We start from the raw sequence: 25,158 nt of genomic DNA, 5'->3' as shown, positions 1-25,158 counted from the left end.
TACTAACATTTTGCCATTTATTCTTTGCCAGGTAGTAGCAGGCCGCAGACTGTAGTCTCCTTCCTAGCCCTCATCTCTCCTGGATTATTGTACCTCAAATCTCTCCCCAATCTCGTCCATCCAACTCTTATTTGCCAGAGTGATCTTGACTGCACTGGCTCCTAAGGCTCCATAGTGTCAGATGTAAAATCCTATTTATCTTGTAAAGGCCTTTAATTTGGTCCCCTCCTACTTTCCCATTATTTCTGTACTTGACTGTAGCTTTTATTCTGACAGACACTGATCTCCTTGCTTTTGTACTTCAGGAGATAAATCCCCCAGCATTTTCACTGACTTTTCTGGTGCTTTGAATACTCTTCCTCCTTATCTCTACTTTTTTTTAAGTCTCAGCTAAAGTCCCCCGTTTTATGAGAAGTCTTTCCCAGTCCTTCTTAATGCAAGTGCCTTCCCTCCATTGATGATCCCCATTTTTTCCTATCCACATCTTGTTGTATATAACTCTTTAACTGTTGCCTTCCTCATTAGACTGTAACCTCTGACAAAAAGGACTGTTTTTTGTCCTTTTTTTGAATCCCTAGATCTTACAAAGAGCTATTTTTTGACCACAAAGAGCTATTTTTGCTATTATTGCCACAATGCCTGGCACGTAATTAGGGCTTAATAAATGCTCATTGACTTGAATTCAAAATACCATAGGATCACAGTGCTGAAAAAGACCTTAAAATGATCTAAGCTAGCTGCTTTCTTTCATATGTGCAAACTAAATCCCAGAAAGTTAAATGACTGTAGCTTGTTAGTGGAAGAACAGGAATGAAAACAGAGCTCTCCCCACTTGCAGTGACTGGTGCCCCAGCTTCCACTCGTGTCCACCAGAAAAAATGACTAAGTAGTTTTAGAATACAACCGTTGGCAAGAAAAACAGTTTTAATAGCTTATGATAAGTAATAACTGGTATTCCAGAGGACTGATTATGAAATATAATACACACTCTATGACAAAGAATAAATGGACTCAAAATGCAGAATGAGAAATACATTTCTGGGTGTGGTCAATATGGGAATTTTTTTCTGACAATGCAAATCTCTGGCAAAGGTTTTATTTTTCATTATTATATTTTATTTGGGGAGGAGCTGGGGATGGGAGGAAGAATGGGAATAGTAGTAGGATTGCCCTTTCCCCCCTCCCCCCCAAAAAAGAGATGATTGAAACTATTTTTTAAATGTGCAGAACATATACAATATTAGAAATACAAACCGGCTAGTTTTGAAATTTGTTGATAGTAATAATACGTAGTATTATTATCTATTAGATAGTGTCATCGTATTAGTATTGAAGTAATACATAGAGACATACGCAATCTTTTTTTTTCATATTCTACATTATATGAGGAAATGGACATTTATTAGGTGTTTTATAGGTTCAGAATTGGAAAATAAAATAAACTTTTTAAAAAAGTAAGTAATAAACCTCAGAGCTCGGGATTTGTTTCTTAGCTTTCTGATGTGTGTATTTTAATTATTTTATATATATTAATATCTTATTCTCTCCTAGACTACAGATTTCATGAGAGCAGTGATAGTGTCTTATCTTAGTTTATATTTCTATCAGTTACTAGCATGCAAGTGGCACTTAAAATGGAAGTTGCTAATTGTATATATTTTATTTGAATTGTCTACGTCTAAAATGTTAGTATCTTCATATAATTATTTATTGCAAACTTAACAACTATTTTTCAATGCATAGGGAAAAACAAGAGATTTGTACACCCAATTAATGCTGTGTATGTTTCTTTAAAAACCATATATAATATAAAAAAATTAATAAGGTAACCACAAAACTGTTGCCTTCCGATTTTTTTGTTGTTGTTTTTCTCTGCATTTAAAAATGTTTTCTTATTTCCCTTTGTATTTTGACATTTCTGTCAAACCACCTACTAATTTACTTTTCTCTTGTCACAAATGCTTCCTGCAAAACAAATGTGTATTTTAGTGATGGGTGAGAATGCATATTTCATTCTTTATCTCTAGCCACTGCTTTTATCCCTAGTTTTTTTTGAAGTCCCTCTTGTTTTCTGCTTGGATCAGAATTCTAAAGTCTTTCAAAGTTCTTTTACTTCATGTTATGTATTTTGCAATCATAGCATAAATTATTCTCTTGGTCCTACTTACTTCATTCTGTATCAGTTCATGTATTTTTCCAATCTTCAAAACCAGTGCAAATTATATTAAGTCTTTGGAATCTCCAGTGAGAAGATAGGAATCATACATTTGTAGTGCTGTAAATGTAAGAACTTAAATTCTGAGATGACCTTTCGTGGCAGTAGTTTTTGACTTGAAGTGACTAAATTTAGACATGGGATAATGAATTTACATGGGGGAAGATAAATACAATCATCATAATAATAACAGATACAATAATAATAATAAATACAAAAATAAATACATCACAAAGGAAACTTACTTATAATAGAATAGGTTTCCTTTGTGATTGTATTTATCTTACACATTTAAAAACATTCTAAGAAGAGCTCCATAGGCTTGTCCACATATTTAAAGGGTACAGTGACATACAAAAAAGTCTAAAAACATCTCTGTTATGGAATAATCAATGCTACTTCCCTTTTTAAGAAATAATATTTTTGCTTTTCTGAATCCTTAATTACAAAGGGGCCAGCTGCAATTCCTCAACTTAGGAGTTAGTTCAGAAAAGATTATGGTGTTGTACAAAGTAGTTTTGTCAGAAACAAATGAAAGCCCCAGGGGAAACAAAACAAAAATGCATTTGTGCTACTTGGAATACCCTTCTTTTCCAGGCTGTTTTCTTGATCGCTCCTGCTTCTGCTTTGTCTCCTCGCCCCATGTTACTTCTTACACCTTCACTCAGCAGACAAATCAATCTTGCTAAAGGGCAGGTGCAACCATGTTATTCCCTTCTTCATTATGCTGCAGTGGCTCCCCATTACCTCCAGAATCAAATGTCAACTCTCTGACTTTGAAAATGGACTCTCCCGACCTTGACAATCTCTTCACGCCTCCAGCTTTCACGTTCTCTTGATCTGTGCCTTTTTACTTCAAGGCTGGAATACTTGTTCTTTTCCCTGGCTTCCTTCAAGACTCAATTCAAATCTGACTTTCTGAAAACAAAACAAATACAAGAAAAAGCCTTTCACAGCTCCTCCCAGCTGCCCAACACAGGTCTGAGATCACTTCCCATTTAGTTTATTCCTATCTTGTCTGTACTTTGTTTCCACGTTGTTTCTCACATTGACCAGAATTTTGTCTTTTATTTTCTTTGTCTGCTCAGAGCTCAGAGCAGTGTCTGGAACATTTGAGTTGCTTAATAAATAATTAACTGTGGATACAAGTTTAGCATTCCCTAGTTTAGTAAACTTTCCACTGCACTCTGACTTCTTTAATTAACATGGTGAACATGGTCCTGTGTGGGGAGCCCAGATCCCTGATTTAGCTTCTCTGAGAACTGACCATCACACAGTATCCTCAGAGTTACCAATCTGAATTACCACTTTCTCCCTCTTTTCAAGGGAATGTGTGAAAAGGAATCAATTGGCAGGGGAATAGGATAGAAGTTTGACTCTATAAACAGGATTCTTGCAACAAACAAATTCTGTGTTATATATATTTGTCAGATTTTGTAACATGTCATATAATTAATTTATATAATATGTAATATATATTATATAATATAATCTCAGAATGTGATTTAAAAATTCAATGGATATATTGATTTATGGACTTTCTTTTCAGTCAGTTTTTAAACCAAATTTATATTAGTGGATGGAATTTTTTTTCTTTCCAAAATAGCCATTTAACTACTCACATCTACCCATTCAGGACTAAAATTAGTGTTATCAAGGACAGTTAGATGACTTAGTATATAGAACATTATTCCTGAAGTCAGAAGAATCTGAGTTCAAGTCCACTTAAAACTTAACTATGTGACTCTAGAGAAGCCACTTAACTCCAATTACCTGGACAATAAATAAATAAAATAAAATTAGCATTATCACTACATTACTATAGAGTAAAAGAATTCTGATCTTTTGAATTTCACATTCTCTCTGACCACTTGATTCCCTCTTTCTATACCTTACCAGCCATCTTTGGTACTGGAGTACTGAATGCAGTGTTTCAGTTTCTGCCCTGTTGCCCCACAGTCCTCCATCCCTGTAACTTGTGCACTAGTACCCAGCCACTTTTCCCCTTTGGATACTTTGTTGCCTATTAAATTTTCAGTTCCTTGAAGGAAAGAACTCTCATTTGCATCTATAATTGCATCACCAGTGCTTAATACAGTACTTGGGGCATCATCCTTAAAAAATGTTTTTTTATTCATTCATTTGTTCATTCCCTTCAATATTTTTGTTTAAATTTAAATCTTAGGCTAGAGAGTCCTGTGAAAAGAGAGAAACAAGGGAATATTCTTTTTTTTAAGTTTCTTTTTTATTTTATTAATTTTATAATTATACATTTTTGACAGTATGTATGCATGAGTAATTTTTATAACATTATCCAACAAGGAATATTCTATTAAATCAATCAAACATATGTTTAATGTGTCTACTATTGAAGATCTATATAGAAAAAATGTCATTTGAAATTTAAATTGTAAAGAAAACTGAAACAAATCTTTGATCATTTTTGAAGACTCAAAAAGCATATTTTGATAAATAATGCATAATGAAATATTTCTTAGTTATTAAGAATATTCTCTTTGTTTCTGAAGGCTATGAAAAGACAGATGATGTTTCAGAGAAAACTTCTCTGGCTGATCAGGAAGAAATAAGGACTATATTTCTCAACCAACCTCAGCTGACCAAGTTCTGCAACAACCATGTGAGGTAAAAACCTGCTAACAATTATTGTAGCATATATAATCTTTCAGTATCACAAAATCTAGAGCAGTGGTATTAAACTCAGAAAACTGTAAGTCCAACTTCGGTAATTATTGGACATGGTGACCCTTGTCAAATCACTTTGCCTCTATAGAGATAATAGTAATTCTACTTTTACCTCAGAAAATCAAATGAAATAATATAAATGAAGTACTTCATAAACTTCACTGCTTTTATTCAATACTTTTTAAAAATTAATTCTAACAATAATAATATCCTCAACTATGTAAAGAAACAAAATCTCCCCTAAGTGAACTTTAGCTATGAAATTCAATATTTGAGTCCAATATGTACAGGAATGGAGACATGGTTTAGATTGGTGGATTTTTTTAGGGTATAGAGATGGAAAATGCATTGGGTGAGGGGAAATCTTCAGGGAAAGTTATATGCTGGAAGGTAAATGTTAAAAATCTGTGGTAAAGGAGATAATATTTGCAAAGTGCCTACCCAGTAATGATTCTTCTCTTCCCTCCCCCACTTCACATGCTTTCTGTTGAGATTTGGGGGGTATTTGACATTAGCTTTATCAATTGATTTTTGAATATCTTTTTAGGAGTACTTTTTGTAAATATTTTAATAATCTTTGTAAATTCTAACTAGAAATCTATAGAATATTTTGAGCTCTCATTGTAATTATTGATCTATGATTTATGTTGTGTTTTCTTCTAAGGAGGGTATATTTTTTAAAAAGTGAAAGTGCATACAGTTGTGACATGATTGCATTTGATCCCCAGTAATCAAAATCTATTTAATTATTCCAGGTAATTTGAGTGAAGCTAAGAGTTTAAAGGATCTAATAAGATAGCAATGTCTTCTTACTGGGATGCTGATTAGCACATTGATTAAGATGGATGTTATATCAAGCTTTCTTAATAATTCATAACACACATATAGACATGCATATACATGAATATATATAATATACACACATATAATAAACATATATGTGTTTATTGTATATATATGTATAATATATATATGTATAATATATATATGTATAATATATATATGTATAATATATATATGTATATATTATATATGTATAATATATATGTATAATATGTATAATATATATATATATGTATATATATATATGTATATAATATATGTATATATATATATATATATATGTATATAATATGTATAATATGTATAATATATATATATATATATAATATATATGTATAATATGTATAATATATATATGTATAATATATATATGTATAATATATATATGTATAATATACACATATATATGCACCCTGAAATGCTACTTTAATATTGTTTGCTTAGAAAATGTTTGGTCAACTTAAGGAGAAACAAAAGAATATAATTAAACAGAATTTTATGGTGATCGAAAAGATGAATTTTAGCTACATGGGTATACCTATAAATATATAATATACACATATATGTGCACCCTGAAATGCTACTTTAATATTGTTTGCTTAGAAAATGTTTGGTCAATTTAAGGAGAAACAAAAGAATATAATTAAACAGAATTTTATAGTGATCCAAAAGATGAATTTTAGCTACAAGTATCATTTCTGAACTTTTGCATTATAGCTGTCATTAAATAAAGAAATAATTGGTTCCGTTTTTATTTCTTTTTCCTTTCTCTAATGATCAAGATGTTCAAGAAAAAGTGATATACCCAAGATAGGAAGTAATAGAAATCAGAAGAAGGAATAATCCACTATGTTAGGCCCCTCAGTAATTGAAAGTTGGTTATAAAAGAAAGAAAGAAAGTTTGAGAGTTGAACCACTGGGCCTGTATATAACAAGTTAGTAGAATGTAATAAGTTACAGATAAATGAATTTTGCTGTGATGGGTTTGTAAATATGACAGACGATCTTCAAATGTGGTCTGTTACTAGTTTGTGCTTTTACTCTCTGCAGCAAGTTTATAGCAATGTTTATGTCTCAGTGAGTTTCCCAGGTATCACCTTCCTAACTAGTCATTCTTTCACCTGCTTAGTAAAAGAAACATGTGGCTGTATCCAGCCAGACTAGAGATAGACTTATGGCTGAAATTGCACTAGTAAAAAGTCCATCAGACGCCAAGTACAGATGCTATTACTCTCGATGCTGCCTTATAAATGCCATTTTCTTAAATAGTTTCACTTTCTGAGCGTATGTTCCAACTCTAGAAATGTTAAAAAAAAAAAAATCATTTACCTCCTACACAAATCGCTGAATTATTTTAGCAAAGACATTATTTCCCATCAAAGAATCTTTTGGTTAAAAATATTGAAGGAGGTTTAGGGGAAAAGAAAAAGGACCTTTTTGTCCTAAAATATTGATAGCAGCTCTCCTTGTGGTGTCAAAGAACTGGAAACTCCCTTCAATTGGAGAATGGCTGGATAAGTTGTGGTATATAATTGTGATGAAGTACTATTGTGCAGTAAGAAATGATGAACTCTACCATCTTGGAGAAACATGAATAGATTTGCACAAAATAATGAAGAACAAAATGAGCAGAACCCCAGGGAATGTTGTATACAATGATAGCAGTATGTTTTAAGAATGACTTTGAGTGAATAAGTCATTTTGGCTATTATCAATACCTAAATTAGCTACAAAAGACATTTGAGAGAAAATACTATCTAGAAAAAGAACTGATGAATAGAAGTATCTATAGAATGATTTTACATATAATGTGTGTATGTGTCACACATTTATCCCTAATGGGAAGCATCTCTAGAGTGCAGGTAACTATTATCTAGGAAGGGGAATTAAAAAAAAAAAAAAAAAAAAAAAAAGGAAAAGGAAAAAGAGGTTACGTGATAACTTCATTATATATTTAAAAGCAATATGAAGCTGTACATAATACATTGCAGTTTCATGTACAGTCATCTTTTTTTTCTATTCTACTATATTATGTAAATGCTTAATTTCTTTCTTAAGTTCAGAATAAAATAAATAAATTAAAAATGATAGTAAGGGAGTTTCCCAAAACCTGCATGACTGGGCTTTAATCTACCTTTACCATCATTTATATGGTTTCCCATACAGACACTACATAATCTAGTCCATCTATCCTTCTTACCTTTTTTCATATATAGAATTCTATTTCCCCTCTCTCTATTTTTGCACTGGCCACTCCCTATCTCTGTGATACACTCCCATCTCAAGTTCTAGAGTTCCAAGTTTTCTCCAAGGACTACTTTCTACGTGAAACCTTCCCTAATCCTCACCTTTACTAGTGCGTTCCCCACTGAGAAGTTACCTATTTATTGTATGTTTATCCCTATCTCTCCCCCAAAAGCTCCTTGAGGATTGGAACTTTTTTGCTTTTGTCTTTTTGTCCTAGTCTAACACATAGTAAGCTATCAATAATTGCTTTGTGACTGATTAAAAACAGAGGCCTCCGTCAGTAACTTTTTGGTGAAACAGAAAATGGCCAAAGACAAAAGATTTTGCCCAAAAAACAAAATCTACTTTGGCTTTGAGACTCCACTTCTCACATAGATGGAGCTCCCTCCTAGAAGAGACTATTCTGAACCCCATGGTCTTCTGGAATGCTCTCCCAATGTTGAATAAATTGCACATTTTCTTGATGCCATTTGGAGAGTAATGTGGAAGTCATGAATTAACTTGTATTTTTGAGGCTTCTTTCTCCTGATTTGTATTTTACAGCACAGCCAAGTACAACATCATTACATTCCTGCCAAGATTTCTGTACTCCCAGTTCAGAAGAGCTGCAAATTCATTTTTTCTTTTTATTGCATTGCTTCAGGTAAGTACATTCATGAAAAAAAATAACCTAGCATTTAAGGTCACATGCTGAGGTACTAACAAATGTCTTTGATAAGCCTTGGACTTGGTTTATCAACTCTTGGGAAATTCTCAAAGGTGAAGATTAGTTAGTTTGCAGACTCAGACCAGGTTGTACCTATTTCCCTGGTGTCCCTCCTCCCTAAGGCTATGTAATTGAGTTTTTCCCACTTTGTTTTATGTCTTCAAATTTTAACTCTTAGAACATTAATATAACACCAGGCTTTGCCTTTGCCCAGTTAGACCTGCTACCAGAAATGTTATATTTACTGTGTTTATGTGGGTTTTATTGTCTTTTTTGCATAATCAAATATCTAAAGTGTTTATTAATTCTTTAAAAAGTGACAAGCACTGTGCTAACACAGATACAGAGAAAAACAAAATTATTCTCTTCCCCACCCCAAGTGGAGTTAAGCTAGTTTGCAGACTCACCAGAAATATTTTATTTACTGTATATTTGTATATTTTTATTGTCTTTTTTTATAATCACATATCTGAGCAGTTTTTATTAATTCTTTAATAAATGCTGTGGATACAGAGAAAAACAAAATTATCCCCTTTCCCACTCCAAGAGAAGTGGGGACTATATATAAGGAGGAATAGAATATAATATGATAGGGAGAAAAAACACTGCAAACCATGTACATATAAGATATGCACATGATAAATTGGAGATAAACGGAGAAGGAACTGAGGAGAATTAAATACTGAGAAAGTCTTCTTGCCGATGAGATAAGCTGAAACTTAAGGGAAGGCAGGAAGTGGAATTGAGGAGGAAAAGCAAATGCTTGGACCTGGGAGCTGGGTTCTATGAGAGGGATGACAAGGAAGTTAGTGTCCATGTATACAGAATCCATGAGGTGACCAAAAGAATAAGACTGAAAAGATGGAAAGGGGCTGGGTCATGGAGGGATTTAAAATCAAACAGATTTTCTATTTGATCCTGGAGATCCTAGGGAACCACTGCAGTTTATGGAGACTGACCTATTCTTACGAGATGAGGAAAGACTTGTGGCAGGGAGACCAAACAGCCAGCTATTGCCCTGGCCCGCGTATATGGTAATGAGGGCCTTCACCTGGGTGACAGCAGAGACTAGAGCATCTTTGAGAGAGTTGCTAAACTGGAATAAATAGGATTTGGCAACAGATTGATGAAAAGAGGATGAGAGAGAAGGCCTTAAGGAGGACGTTCAGGACGACTTGGAAGATGGTGGACCTTGAATAGCATTGAGAAATTAGGAAGAAGGCAGAGTTTTGGGGAGATGACGATTTCGATTTTGGATGTCTGTGGAACATCCAGTTGGAGCTGTCCAACAAGTGATTAGTGATGCAAGACCAGAATTCAGGAGAGAGGTGATGGCTAAATAAGTATAGTGTAGCTCATACAGGCAGAGACTATAATTAAATCCAAGTGGGTTGCTGAGATCATCAAATGAGATAGGATAGAGGGAGGGATACCAGACTGAGTGTCCTGAATGAAGATCCATTAAGGAAAGGATGAGAAGGAATTGTTAGACAGGTAAGAGGCGTCCATTTGGTGAAAATACAAAGTTAAGCTCACATTGAATTAGAAAGGATGGTCAACATAATCGAATCCAGCCTTCTCATTTTAAAGATGGGGAAACTGAGGCTGAGAAAGCAGGTGTAACTCGCCAAAACCACACAGGTAGCACAGCTAAGATTCTGACTTGGTTCCTCAGGTCCCAAATTCAGTGTTTTGGACATTGTACCATGACTATTAGAGGTGTTTTGTATTAAAACATATATGCTGTTTAGAAGAATTGCACATATTTAACCTATATTGGATTACTTGCTGTCTGAGGGGAAAAGGGAAGAGGGAGAAAAATATGGAACACGAAATTTTTCAAAAATGAATGTTGAAAATTATCTGTGTGTATTTTGATAAATAAAAAGTTATTATTAAAAAGCAAACCAAAAAACATATATGCAACTTGAAGGTCATTTCAGTTGCTCTTAGCCAAAGACATTCCCCATGATGGCTAATTAGCTATAAATGAAAATCTCTTAAGGGGATTCACATAAGGCAGCTAATTTAGTTTCCCATACCCATTTAAAATGTGATGGCAATCTCCAACTGTTATCTTTATGAGGACGTTGTGGGAACAGATTCTTACAGTGTTATTTCGAGCTATCTTGTTCCCTGCTATCTTGCCATAGGTACTGGCTCTTAACTACCATTGGCTGTGGAGCTTGGAGAAGTTCCTGCCTTAGAATGGCTCACAGTATGAATCCAGGTGATGGTGTCCTGTTAGCAGATTGAAAAAGCAGGGCCAAAACTTCCTCTTCTGCTCCCTTAGGTTTTGTTTATGGAGGATTATGAGATGATGTTCTTTTTTGAAATACTCCTTAGAGAGTCTTGGTTAATGCTTGATTTTTAGCAGTATAATTATCAGCTCCCTGAGCTCAAGAGTAATTTAGAGGTGTTTTCTTCTCACATGGTCATTCTCTTTGGATGATACTTTTGTATTAATAGATTTACGGCAGTAACCGAAACTTGGATAAATTTCTTGATAATTCAAGGCTTTGGCTCAAAGATTTGAGTATCCTTAGGATGTTATGAGTATTGTGCTTGTTTTTTTGTTTTGTTTTGTTTTTGTTTTTGTTTTTTGAGGGGTTGCCCCTTTTATTTTCAACATTGTTTCTTAAGCCATTGGTTTAAGAGATATAAAATTCTATGCTTTTTTAGAAGTTATACATATTGTAATAAGTTTGAAATGTGCTATTTATTTGGGATGAAATCTGAAAATATAAAATGTTCAAGTGTAACGGAATACCAAATATTCTAAATATAAAATTATACTTTTAGAGTTAAATCATTGAAAAGACTACAAGTCATTTGTCATTTGTTACCTTGGTTAAATTGTTTGTTAAATTGGTAATAGATGATCAAGGATGGGAAAAGATGCAAGATTCATTTTTATGTCAATAGTGTTTGCAAAATAATTTAGGTCATTCTCATTTTCAAGTACAAAAGGATCTGAGCTAGAGTGGTTCTTTTTATTTAAAAGTGACTTTTATAATTTCTGGTAATAATTGATATCTCCTCATTTTGAAAATATGCTTCCTTAGCTTTTCTAGTCCATCTTCCTCACTAAAGAAATAAAAGTATTGGTGAAGAATAGGATTATGTTTCACTTTCAGTTTTAGAATTAAAGATGAATTTTCACATTATTTCACAGTTCTGCCACGTGTAATTCCATTTCATTTATAGGTTGCTTGCATTTATATAACTTGATAATGTATTCTATTGGTGTTGTATGAATAGATACCTTTTCAATTAATTTTCAGAGGAAAGTTTAGTCAGAAATTCTTTTGAATTGGATTGATTACTGCTGAGAGTGAGTGAGATGTCTAGAAAAGAGATTGGGCTGGTCATTGACATAAAGATAACTAAACTTAGTTCTCTGTTATCACACAGATAACTAATTAGGTAGTCCATAGACAAGCATTTACTAATTGCCCTAAATGCCAGGCCCTGTGCTTTTCCACAAAACCTGTTAATACACTCCCTCCTCTTTTTGTTAGTTTGAACAAATTGAGACAACTGGCTCAAATAAAATGGGGCACATTGGCGTTCCCTAACGTAGGAGATACTATCAAATTTTGTTATGAAAATATTACAAAACTCAGGTCGATTCTCATTGCATTTTTTTCTCTTCTATTTGAATAGCAAATACCTGATGTGTCACCAACAGGTCGCTATACAACGCTGGTTCCTCTCTTATTTATCTTAGCTGTGGCAGCTATCAAGGAGATCATTGAAGATATTGTAAGTCAATATTTTTCTAAGCAAATATACAACTTAATTGTAATTTTGTTTTCTAGACTTGAAGGAAAATAGTATTGGGCCACATAACACTTTGTCACAGGATGTCTGAGATGTCTGATTAGGTTAAAAATATAGAAACTGTGCCCCCATAGCACAAAAGTATTACTGTACAATTAATATTATTAAAAGTTTCAGTATCCACCTATGGTCTTTACAATCTGGCAGAGAAGTAACTCAATAAATGAAATGCAATAATTGACCTTGAGGGAATTCAATATCCAGATATTATATTTCATCAATGGAGCTTATAACCATTAAATTACCTTCCTATTAAGTACCTTTGGTCCATTTGTTTCTTCTCATTACTTTCAAACTGTCCTTTTCCTCCTTAAGTTTCTTTGACCCTTTTTATTTCAGTTCAGTAGTTCTAAGTTTTCTTCTTCCTTTTTGAAAAGCCAGTTTGCTTTTTTTGCAGCTGCTATGAGGCAATGGAAAGAAAAGAAAGTCAAGGTTAGAGGTATTTTTTTCCTTCTTTTTCAACCTCATTTTAGCAATCTTACTTGAGGCAACCAAGATTCCATTTGTCATGTATTCTTGGTATTTTTTTTTGCCTCACTGAATTGATTCTCAAGTTATTGAGCTTTCATCAAGCTGTGAGACAACGAAATGAGTTTCAGGGAAAAAATTTGAGACAGCTATTCAGTAAGCCATTCCTTGAGTTGTTTTATATGGATATTATTTTTCTAAGAGAGAATTAATATTTTTCTCCAAGACCAATCTGGGCAATCACTCAGAAGACTGAGAGGAGCTATAGAATCTCAATTCGGTTTGTTTTCATGAATTTTAATAGGTCAACTAAAGTTTTAAATCATCAGTATTGGTCTCAGACATCTAGAAAGTCTGGGAATGTGTGTATGTGTATGCATGTGCTCTCGAAGAAACATAGCCTTCCTGTTTAAAATGAAGTAACTGGTATTGATCATCCACTAAAAAGAATGATGTCACTTTGTCCATACACTGCATGCAAATTCAATTCTAGGATCACTTATTATCTATTACCTATTTTTAATACTTATTAATGATCCAGAAGTTCCTGTTGGCAGAGACTGGCCCTGTTCACAATTCTGCCTTTTTATTTTATAATCTTTTATTTTTAAAGAATTTATTTCTGCCACTTAGAATCCCAATCTTTTTGTTATGATTTTCCTTGCTCTTTGGGCTGAGAAAATCTAGTTTATGGACAGTGTCAAATTACATACTCTAGAAGGAAGAATATTGCCTTATATGTTATAGATACATAGTCAATATTAGACAGTATGCAACTCATGAAGTTTCTCAAGGAATAATTTACAAGTGCAAATCAGTTATAGAAAATAAAGGAATGTGTTTGGACATAATTAACGCTTGACACTGTAAAATCTTATCTAATGATAGAAAAAATATTCCAGAAATATGCAATATATAATATGTATATTATATATATATATATAAATTATAAGTATATATACATATATACTTTTATATAAACTATAAAGTAATAATGACTAATAGCAATAATAATAAAACATAACAATGATAACATATCTGTATGACAAAAATATTTGAAGCAGAATAATTTGCCAGTTTAGTGGATATTATTATTCTTGAAGCTTTAAACAAATAAAGTGATAATGCTCTATTTCTATGTTTGAGTAATAAATTACTTGTTTCAAAATATTAGACCACACAAAACTTCATTATGTTGATCATTACCTATTGGACTAAATTTTGAGATATTGGATTGAATTAATTGGTTAATTTTCATCAATAAATGCTTGTCTTATTTTTTTGCAATATACTTGCTGAAAATAGAAATAGCTGAACATGTGTTAAATGGACAAGGAAGTTTCACCATACATACTTAATTAAGGTTTGTTATATGAAAATACAAAAACATCTTATCAAAGATTAACACAGTGAAATGCATTATTAAATATAAAATATTGGTGATTAGCTAGATTGCAAGTAATTATAGGGCAATTGGACCAAAACAGTTAGCTTAAGGGGAATATAGGGCTTAAACTTAGTTCATTCTACAATAGAAAAAGAAAGTGTTTTGTTTGTTTATTTTCCCCTAAGATATCAGAGCTGTGTTTACTTATTCCTGGAGAGGATAAAGATAATTTAAGAGGACAGTATATCCCTAGTTATTTTTTTTTTCTTTTCTAGTTTTCTCATGAATTGCTACATTGTATGCTCATAACCAGAATAAAGTTATAAACAAGCTTTAGGATAATAAGGGAAGCTATAGGACAACTTGAAGTTTTAAATTCTTAAACTTACAGTTTTTTTGTCCCACTTTGGGGCAAAAGATATCCTTTTTATTTTTTCTTTTACTGATAAGATTCAGGTAAATTCACAAAATACCCTATAAACAAAGTGGAAAGAGATTTCCTTGTTCAAATCTGATCTCAGACATTTACTTGCTGTGTGACTCTGGCAAGTCACTTAACCCTGTTTGCCTCAGTTTTCTTATCTATAAAATTAGCTGGAGAAGGAAATGACAAACTGCTCTGAAGAATAGGACATGACTGAATAACAACATCACAAACAGATATTTTAGAGCCTAAAACATTTATACCTTCTGAATGCCTCAAATCCAGATCTCTTTTCTCATTCCTTCTGCTCCTTCCATTCTTCATTAAAAATCATGAGTAGACAACCATGATTCCAGAGGACCAATGATGAAGCTTGCTGCCCACCACCTTACAAAGAGGTGATGGACCCGGGGGGGCAAAAGGAGATGTGTAAGTTTGTACATGAACAATGGAGGAATTTGTTTTGGTATTCTTCTTAAGAAAATTTGCTGAAAATGTTATTTTTCTGAGAAAACATGAGGAGAAAAAAATTGATTTTTGCTCATTTAAAAATGGAATTAATTCTGAAAATAATTCCTAGGTCTGTTATGTGCAAATAATAATTTTGTTCTTAGCGGGGAAATATATGCATGTTTAACAAATGCATTTCATCTTTAGAACCAATTTTATCTAGATATGATAAGAATCATAATCACCAAATTTGTCACATTTGAAACTCCTTAGCATGTCAACTGTTAATTCTCTGAAAATAGGATATGGGTACACTGTCTTATCATCAGGCTCATCCTGGTGGGCTCACTTATTTATGAAGCAATATTAATATCTCCTAATCCTGGATCACATAAATAAAACCATTTTCAGGTTGATTATTTTTCTGTGTGTTATACTATAAAAGAACTTGAGAATTTATAAAATCCTCTCATTGGAAAGCCCTCCTTTTTTCCAATTAGAAAATATCTATAAACGTGTATAAAAATTTCTAATAATTAGAAAGAATTAAATGGGTCTTGGCCCCTATCATATTGCCCCAATCTGTGTCAATCTCGTGTTATAGTAAGCTAAATCTGACTTGGGTTTTAGATTACAAAAGATTTCTGCATTATAATTTCACTTTCCCACAGTTTTTATGTATAACTGTTGCACTATGCTATCATACAATGCTCTAATATAAGTTAGTATAATGTCCAACCAGTACTTCTAGTAGAACAATAGTTCCTAAGCTTTTTTTGAATAATGTGGACCCTTTGGCCATTAAGTATTTTTTATATTTCATAATTGAATAAAATATTAAATTTTAGGTAGATCCAACTGAAAATAAAGATTTTTTTTCCTCCATCCAACATGATGGATTACAAATTAAAAACTCCTGTTCTGGTGAGATTATGTAAATCAAATCTTTATCGTTCACTTTGGTGCTTACTTGACTATTTTCCAACATGCATTTTTTTCTTCTGTACTTCCTTTCCCACTCTAGTCTAAATAATCTATATATCTTCCATTTGAATATAATATCAAACTCTTTCCCATCCATCAATGTCACTCTTTTCATTAAGTGTGAAATAGTTTTAATACAGCTGTCTTTTAACAGTGATTTGTAACTAAGGAAATATGAAACAGGATGGAAAAGCCAAATTTTATGAACTGTGTATAACTAGAAAGTCCCATTGAATACTTAATAATAATTAATTGTAGAAGTTTACTAATTTTTCTAAAGAGAGAATTAATATGTTTATGATCAGTGTAGTTAAATAATGTTTTCTGTGGAAGAAAATTTTAAAATTCTCATGATATAATCTATTACTATTGACTTACTTTATATAACCTTTCACTTAGCATAAAACAGTTTTTCCTTCAGAGTTTTACCTAAAATACTTATTTTACCTAAAAAGTAACTTAGAGACTTAGAATCATCAAGTCAATTCCCTCCTTGCATCAGGAACATTCTCTGTATTGGGTCCAACCCATTCAACAATTGTGAATATCTTTTTTTCAGTAGGAAACTCATTCAAACAAACCTGCCTATTTCGTTTTCAACCTATCTGCACTGTTAGAAAAAGTCTTCCTATTATTTGAACTAATTTGTGCAGTCCCCATTTTCTAGAGCCTTGTGGATCATCTGCTTTTTCCACTTGACAACTTGTAAATATTTGAAGGCAGCTGGCTTGATCGTCTACTGCCTTCTTTCCTTTCCACATTCAAAATCGTATATTTTCAAAGTCAAATAGTCTCAGCTTCCTCCAGCAGGTCCTCGATGGGATATTTTTCGTGATTCTCACTCACTTTCCTGGTTACCATCACAAGAATATGTTCCATTTTATAGAAGTATACTACATGGGTTGTTTATTTTTTCAGTTTTGACCTTCTTGCCTGCATGTCCATTCTTAGTTTTCCCTAATACTGCCTACATTCCCTCATCTTCTCATGGTTTATCTATGTATATGTCAATTTAACTAGATATTAAAGTTGAGAAATAAAAGGAAAAAAATTAAAAACAAATTAAATGGGGGGAAAAGCCCCCATTTGGGAGTTGAGTATTTTTGGTAGTGGACTACAACGATCGCTTTTAATAATGGCACATCTGCTTTTGTTTTTATATTTCAGAAACGGCACAAGGCTGATAATGCAGTGAATAAGAAACAGACACAAGGTAAGAATGATTGCTTCTCATAGGTTTCTAACATATTTGGAAAAGGAATGATACTGATTAAATATAACTCAATTTCAGGGACTCTGCATCTCTTAGGCCTTTGTTTCAGTTCTAAAATCTGAATTTCAGTATTTGTCAGCCTGACATTTAAATTCACATTAGAATGATTTACAATGGCAATATATTTGGAAGATAATGTTTTTAATATAGTTAAATGCCTCAGAGCAGTGTTATTCTAAGTACCATTCATAAATTCAGTAGTTCCTTTGACATTATTGAATGCTGTAAAATATATCTGTGATCTTCACGGTTTCTTCAAAAAATGTAGTCAAGGTAGTGGTCTAAAGTTTAGTTATGACAGGTGGAAGAAAGCACTGAATACAACTTTGAGCTAGTCATAGAATCTATCAATTATCAGATTTTTCTTCAGAAATATAAAGCCATATTTTATTATATCTTAGAATGCCCTTAGAAACCTTCTCCCACAGAGAAGCTGTTAGTTTCTTTGACATTATCTATTAATTTTTTAGTATTTCCTTAAATAAAACTCAATTAGGAAGGTAAATCTGTTAACAAAGCCCCTTGTTGTCATACCAACCGATATTTACCAAATCCTTACTTCATAGAAGGTGGCATTTGAGTTTTGCAGGGAACTAGGGATTCTGAGAAGGTAAAGATGTATGTGTATTCCAGGCAGAGGCGATAGTAAGCCAGAAGATAAAATATTATGGGACAAAAAGCAAGATTATTTTGTAGGTTTTCCTTTATGAAATAAGAGTGTTGAACCTGGAAACAGGATTGAGCAGAGTTCAAAGGAAATCATTCAACTGCTGTCTGCCTCGATGTTCTCATTTGTAACATGGGTAGAATAATAGCAGCCAATTTCTTTTGTTGTAGTTTTGTGGGGATCAACTGAGATAATAATTGTTAAACACTTTGGAAATATGAAAGTATATTCCAATATAATGATCAACTGTGATTAACTTAGCTATTTTCAATACAGTGATCCAAGACAATGTCAAAGCAATCTTAATGAAAAAAATGCTATACTTCCAGACAAAGAACTAATGGCGTCTGAATGCAGATCACAGCATTTTTTTACTTTCTTTTTTCTTTTTTTTGTCTGTTTTCTTTTGTAATATGACGAATATATGTTTTGTATAACTGTACCTGTATCATTATTTATCTTTTCAATATGGGAGGAGGTTTTAATTATGGAGAGAGAATTTGGAGCTCAGAATTTTTAAAAATTAATGTTAAAAATTGTTATAAGTAATTGAAAAAAATGAAAGTTTCCTCTTAAGAAAAAAGGAAGCTTTGAAGCATAATATAACTTTGATGATGATGATGATGATGGTGTTTTACATATGCTTTCTTCTATAGGTGGCTACCATGGACAGAGAAGTGTCCAGTTGCTGTTATAGCCCTAACTGTTGTCAGTCAACCTAGTATTATAATTGAAAAATAGCCCCCTTTCTCTCACAGTTGCCTACCACCATCATCTGGCACTTATAGCTGCTACTATTTCTTAAATATATAACATTGCTTCTCATTCTAAAAGCATTTCAGATAAAATTATTCTGCTTGGCTATTACAGGTATTTCTTTTTGTCTTCCTTGAGTCATACTTCATTGACAGAATTACTGTTTTTCAAAAGAAAGAAAAAACTGCAGTATATTTAGCATCTTCTGATAGTACCATTTCTAACTTCAGAAATTGATATCTCCAGAAGAAGCTTAGCTGATCATAAACCAGGGCATAGAGGACAAAATTTATTTCAGAAGCTAAATGTGGGGGTAAGGAGCTTAGAGCTATAGAAGTTTAAACAACAGGTTTTTTGCTATGAATTTCATATCTTGGGAATTATTGCTTTCACACTAAGACTTTGCAATTATATTGTGAGAGAAAAGAATCTCTTTTTTGACCCAGTTTACGCATATTAGTCACATTTTTGGGCTTAGCAATTTGGCAGCTGAGGAAAGATAAGAAAAATGTTTGAGGAGGACATGGTTTGCTGTTAAATAACTCAATATGCTGGATTTGAAAGCAATCTGTTATCATTAGAGCTGAATGAGGTCCCAATTTGCTTTGTTGAATTGGAGAGGAAAAGGAATTATTGTTTTGTTTTGTTTTTTAATGGACAATTAAGCATTAAACTTGTCATTTTCAAAAGACTTGTCAAGAGATCACTTTACCTTCCCAAGGACATCTTTTTTCTAAGGAACCATTAACTCTGTTACAGATTGAAGAAGAAACACTTTTATCCTTTAATTTGCTTAGAGACATTGAAGTATTTTTCTTCTTTATCTCTCTTGGTTAATAGCAACTTTGGAATCCTAGAACTTCCCTTTCCTCCCTTCTCTAGCCTGCTATATGAGGATCAGCCCACGCCTACTATCTCATTCTTATTGAGGAAGCTGTCCTTGGTACAGAAAACTGCTTACCCCAAAGGTTCATATCATTCCACGGGGAGAGTCCCTTCTTTAAGGAGTGTGAGACTAGATATGTGTCTTGATACCCCTGCATGCTTATAGAAACAGACTTTTTAACAAATTTATTTATTATTATTATTTATTTAATTACAAGCAAGCAGAAACACATCTACCTATAAAGAACAAGAAAGGGAATACAAACAAACCCCCTTTGGTTTGTTCCAAAAGTGTATATTAGGTTTAACACAACTGTAATAAAATGGCCCAGTTTCCTTATGTATATTTTTGCCCTTTATTTTTTGCAAAATAAATCCTGCAAAAAGTAGTCTGCCTTTGAAACAAATTTGTGTTGTCAAGCAAAAAACCTCAACACATTGGCCATATTTGAAAATACATGTCTCATTATGCAGTTACATTTATCAGAAATGAAGTGATTAACTTCTAGGTCCTTCCTTTTCTAAGTTGAGAAATAATCCTTTTTATCGTCTGTCAGCTCACAGAAGACGGAACTTGCAAATTCAAGTGACAATTGCTTCTGTCTACTTAACCCTGGGGACAAGATCCACTTATTGGAACTTTGTAAAAAAAAAATTGTTGACTACTCAGTGACCATGAAGTAAGATTTTAAAACGACAAAGATTCTCCGTCAGACTTATAAGACAAAGTTTTAGGAGGAAAATGGCAGATATTCAATTTTCCTTTTGAATCTTATGATACAAAATAATTTTTTAACACTTGGAAATAAATGAATAGAACTATTTTATTGCATAAAGTTGTTCCATTAACTAGTCCTTAATATTTTAAAAAATCAATCTTATTTCCATTAAGCTGGGAGAGCCGGTCAGATTTCTTTCTGCTTCTCTTTCTTTTACTTTCTTTGAGAATATTAACCACCTATTAAAAAGGTCTCTTCAATCTTGAGCACCTCTGAGTTCTTGAGGTTCTTAGCCTGCTACTCCCCTTTTCATTTTTCTACCCCATCCCCCTATTTGGCTGTGGTTTCCCCATCTGCCCAGACACCCAATCTCCAACTTGCCCAAGAGCTATTTAAAGTTGTTATTTCCATGACTCAGGGAGTCAAAAGTTGAGTGAAGATAAGGGGTACTTTCTGACACATACTAGATTATTGTGTTTATAAATCACTGAAGAACTCAAAGAATTAGAATAGTTGGGAATATATACTTTTTGAATTGCTTCATTGATTAGCTCTAGTTATATCTATAAAGAATGAAGAGCCTTTTAATGACTGAAAAAATCTGATTACTTTCTTTTCTCTCTTCAATATTGGTATGCCTTCCTTATTGAGAATAAGCCAAAAGATAATTTTAAAAGGTGAGATAAAATAAAGTAATTAGACTGATGGGATGCATTAATATAACACATTTCAAGAAATAACCCTAGTTTCATAGTGCTTGATTTTATGTTGCTGTTTGAATTTCATATCTATAAGTGTCTGGTCAGAAAATTAAGGAAATAAAGGGAAAAAAGACAGAACATTGGCTTTATTATTTGGATACACAAATCTTAGCGAGGAGGAAGTGTTTATTTGTGCGGAGACATTTTCTAGGTTTTGATTTTTATGCTATAAATGAAACTAGCACACTGAAACTGGGTGAGGAATACTAAATAAAATTGCGAAGGAATTTTAAAGATATATTACTCATAGAGCACTTTCAGAGTTTCAAAATACTGCTACAATAATTCTTTAAGTTAGAAGCTATTCTTATGCCCTTTTTTACAGATAAAGGAACTGAGTGAAACTCAAGAGTTTTAAGTGATTTACCTATGGTCAGGTCTATATGAGTCTAAATCCAGCATTCTGTTTACAGAGCCACAGTGCATATTTAATACAAGCTAAAATAGGTTACATATGATTATTTATTTGACTATTTATGATTTTTTGACTACTTTGCTTTTCTTTTTCTTTTTCGAACCAAATAACCTTTTCTCTTTTCACCTTTAATGTGAAGGTCAAACTTGATAGTCTGGTGAAATCCATAAACCATCTTTTCCTCTCTCTCCTTCAGAGAAATCCAAACAAATAGCATCACCATATTTCCCAGATATCAGAAAGGCAGTTTTAGCTTCAAAATTAAAATTGTGCTTTTTTCCCCCTTCTAATCACCTTATTCCCCCAACTGTGAATGTTCATTTTATGAGCACATTTAATGAGTTACCAGTTATATCAATGATACTCTTAGGCATTTTGAGAAACTCAGTGAGAAAGGGGATGCAGGATAAGCCAGCTACACAAGTGTCTTTTTCTGTAGTGTATTGTAGTTAAACTTCATAAAAAAGGGATAAACTAATGGTTATGAGAATATAGAGGAAAGAAAGATTATACTAAACTGGGGGGGTAGAGAGAAGGCATCTTTGATTAGTTGTTAGCTGAGCTTGACTTTTAAAGGTCGGTGAGATTTAAATGGGTAACAATGTGTGTGGGAGGTGGAATGGAGTTGGTTGGGACAAGAGAAATGAAGCAATGGGACATGTCACCCTATGGAGTACAGCTTTTTCTCTACCAGCTCTTCCCAGAATTCTAATAATTGGAATTACCCTCTGCTTGTTCTGGGGCCCAGCATGTTGTCTCTGCTTGCTGAGTTTCTCCTGCTAGCCAGTCTAGGTTGTGAGAGACTATACAGTCATTTTCTCCTCTCCTAAAGATAGTCTTACATTGATTTATTTATTTTAAGCATTTGCACAACTGTAGGGAACCCTATCCTGGGGAGATCATTATAAATTAGGGGATAAGCTTACAATGTGTAAATTTACAATGGATTTAAAAATGAATGCTGGCCCTATAAATTAGTACTCTTTCTTCTTGGCTTTCTCATTTTTTTTGGCTAGGTCTTGTACTTGATTAGAGATTATTTATAGCTTGTTTGAATCATGAATTCAGTGGGAGATACTAGTTTATGACTCAAATTGCAACCATTAGCTTTCCCCAGCTTCAGTTGTCTGGAATCCAGTCTTGGAGTATAGGGCAGGGACTTCTCTCCTGTCACCTCTCAGGGGCTTAGAGATATTTTTCTATCTCTTTCTCCCCTCCCATTTTTCCAACTTAGTCCCCTTATGAAATAATTTGTTCTCTTGTGTGAGGTCATTGCCCCCCTGGCATTACATTGTCTTAGATTATCCGAAAAAGATGTATAATGAATATCTAGAAGAGTAATCTATAAACCTAATCTCATCCAAGTAGTCACTGTTGGATTGATGTTAACTGGAAGTCCCTGGTGGAGTTTTATCAATTTTGAGAAAGCAAAAAAAAAAGTTCATGCTTATTTGTAAGTGGAAAAAGTTAACAGGAATGGTGAATATATCATAGAGTAAAGTTTCAAAAAGATATTGATGAGCTGGAACACTACGTGAAATCTAATAAGATAAAAGTACAAATTAAAGTTATGTACTTAATTCAAACAATCAGCTGGACAAATAAGAAAGAAATTGTGATGTCTTTCTAGAAAGTGATTTATCTGAGGAAAAAAATCTGTGTTTGACTATGCTCAGAATGTGACAGCCAAAGAACAAGTGCAATCAGAAGTACAATGAGAGAGTCAAGGACTGAGGAGGTCCCTATAATTAGCTTAGTCAGACCACTTCTGGAGTATTGTGTTTGGTTCTGAGAACTGCTTTCCGATGGACAGTGATAAGCAGGACAGTGTCTGGGGGAGAGCATCCAAGATGTTGAAGACCTCATGTACATAAAAAGATTGGTTGAAGCGTCTAATACACACGCACACACACACGCACACGCACGCACACACACACACACACACACACACACACACAAGTAAAAAGATTGATTGAGGGGTCTAGCAATACAGAGCTTGTCAAATTAAGATATAATAGTTTTCCTTAGTTAGGTACATAAATAGCCTTCAAAGAAGAGAGAGTTGTTCTTAGGGTCCCCTTATAGAATTGATAGCAGTGGATAAAAAGATGCTAATTTAAGCTTAAGTGAATAAACATTTCCTAACAATCAAAATGGTCCTAAAGAGCAGTGGGTTTGGTTAAGAAAGAATAAATTTTATTTCATTGTAAGTTTTCAAGCAAAAGCTGCTTGATCATCTTTTGAATATATTTGAATTAGACTAATCTCAGAGATCCTTTCTGACTCCAAGATTTGGGGGATTATGGAGATCATGAATTTCTAATCCAGGAAGACCTTTCTCTGATACTAGTCTTTGGTTGTTAATTGTTAAATTAAATTTGGTTGTTATATTGAATTTGCATATTTTATGTACTATTTCTCTGTGCTAAGGAAGGGCTCTTATTTTTCAAGGTTGTCTCTTCCACCTACTAATTAACATTGAAACTCATGAATGAGTCTGTAAAGTATAAACTCCTCGAGAATAGAAATACTTTGCTTTTTTTGGCCTTGTATTCCCAGCCCCTAAACACAGTGACTTGTATGCAGCAATCACTGTTTGTTAAATTGAATTGAATTGACTTCTCCTATACTATTTCCAAAAAAAAAGGTCTCTTTGACACTCATGAAATTCATCCAGTTCTGATTCTGTTCCCCCTGTGACTTCATGCAGTATTTTCTTGGCAAAGTTACTAAAATGGTTTATCATTTCCTTCTGCATATTATTTAACAGATGAGGAAACTGAGGCAAAGTGACTTGGCCAGGTTCACACAACTAGTAAATGTCTGAGATCAGATTTGAATTCAAATATGAGTTTTCCTGAGTCCAGGCCTGGCACTCTATCCACTACACAATCTATATCTTAAAAAAAGAAAATTGTGCACAGAAAGTGTGACCCGCCAAAATAACTTCAAGGCTTTAATCTTCTAGATGCTGTTCTTGTTATTTGCCATTCATTCATTGTCATCCTTAGTTATTTATTTCTTTTCTCACTTTTTATACTTTTAAAAATATATACTTTATGAAGTATACTTTATAGTATAACATATATAAATGTGCATATATATATAGTATACTTTATAGTATAACATATAAACGTGTCTATATATATATAGTATACTTTATAAAGTATACTTTATACTTTGAAATCTGAGCTCATTTGAGAGATCCTTTTCTATTTCTATTCTTCTTGTTAAGGTAAGAGCTCTTACTATGAAATCATAAAGTTGTTTATTGTTTTTTTTTATTTAAACAAATAGCCATCTTTTAATATAATAATAATATAATAACATTATATTATATTATGTTAATAACATAATAGGTAATCCCATTTTGTAACACATAAAACAGTGCTCTGAGAAGAGTGTGCAACCA

General features: G+C 33.0%; 1 protein-coding gene across 4 annotated transcripts in view; it reads left to right on the top strand.

The window, feature by feature from the left end:
• Nucleotides 1-25,158, top strand: part of ATP8A1 (ATPase phospholipid transporting 8A1) — a 249,302-nt gene that overhangs the window by 30,787 nt on the left and 193,357 nt on the right. For all 4 annotated transcript variants that reach the window (XM_074275001.1, XM_074274999.1, XM_074275000.1 and 1 more), the window contains exons 2-5: nt 4,744-4,858; nt 8,552-8,651; nt 12,381-12,479; nt 17,438-17,483. In XM_074275001.1, the coding sequence (XP_074131102.1) occupies nt 4,744-4,858; nt 8,552-8,651; nt 12,381-12,479; nt 17,438-17,483 (360 nt within the window). The remainder of the gene's footprint in view (nt 1-4,743; nt 4,859-8,551; nt 8,652-12,380; nt 12,480-17,437; nt 17,484-25,158) is intronic.

The sequence above is a fragment of the Sminthopsis crassicaudata genome, chromosome 6 (genome assembly GCF_048593235.1).
Source record: "Sminthopsis crassicaudata isolate SCR6 chromosome 6, ASM4859323v1, whole genome shotgun sequence".
NCBI classification, from domain to species: domain Eukaryota; kingdom Metazoa; phylum Chordata; class Mammalia; order Dasyuromorphia; family Dasyuridae; genus Sminthopsis; species Sminthopsis crassicaudata.
This window is presented reverse-complemented; position numbering and strand designations above follow the sequence as displayed.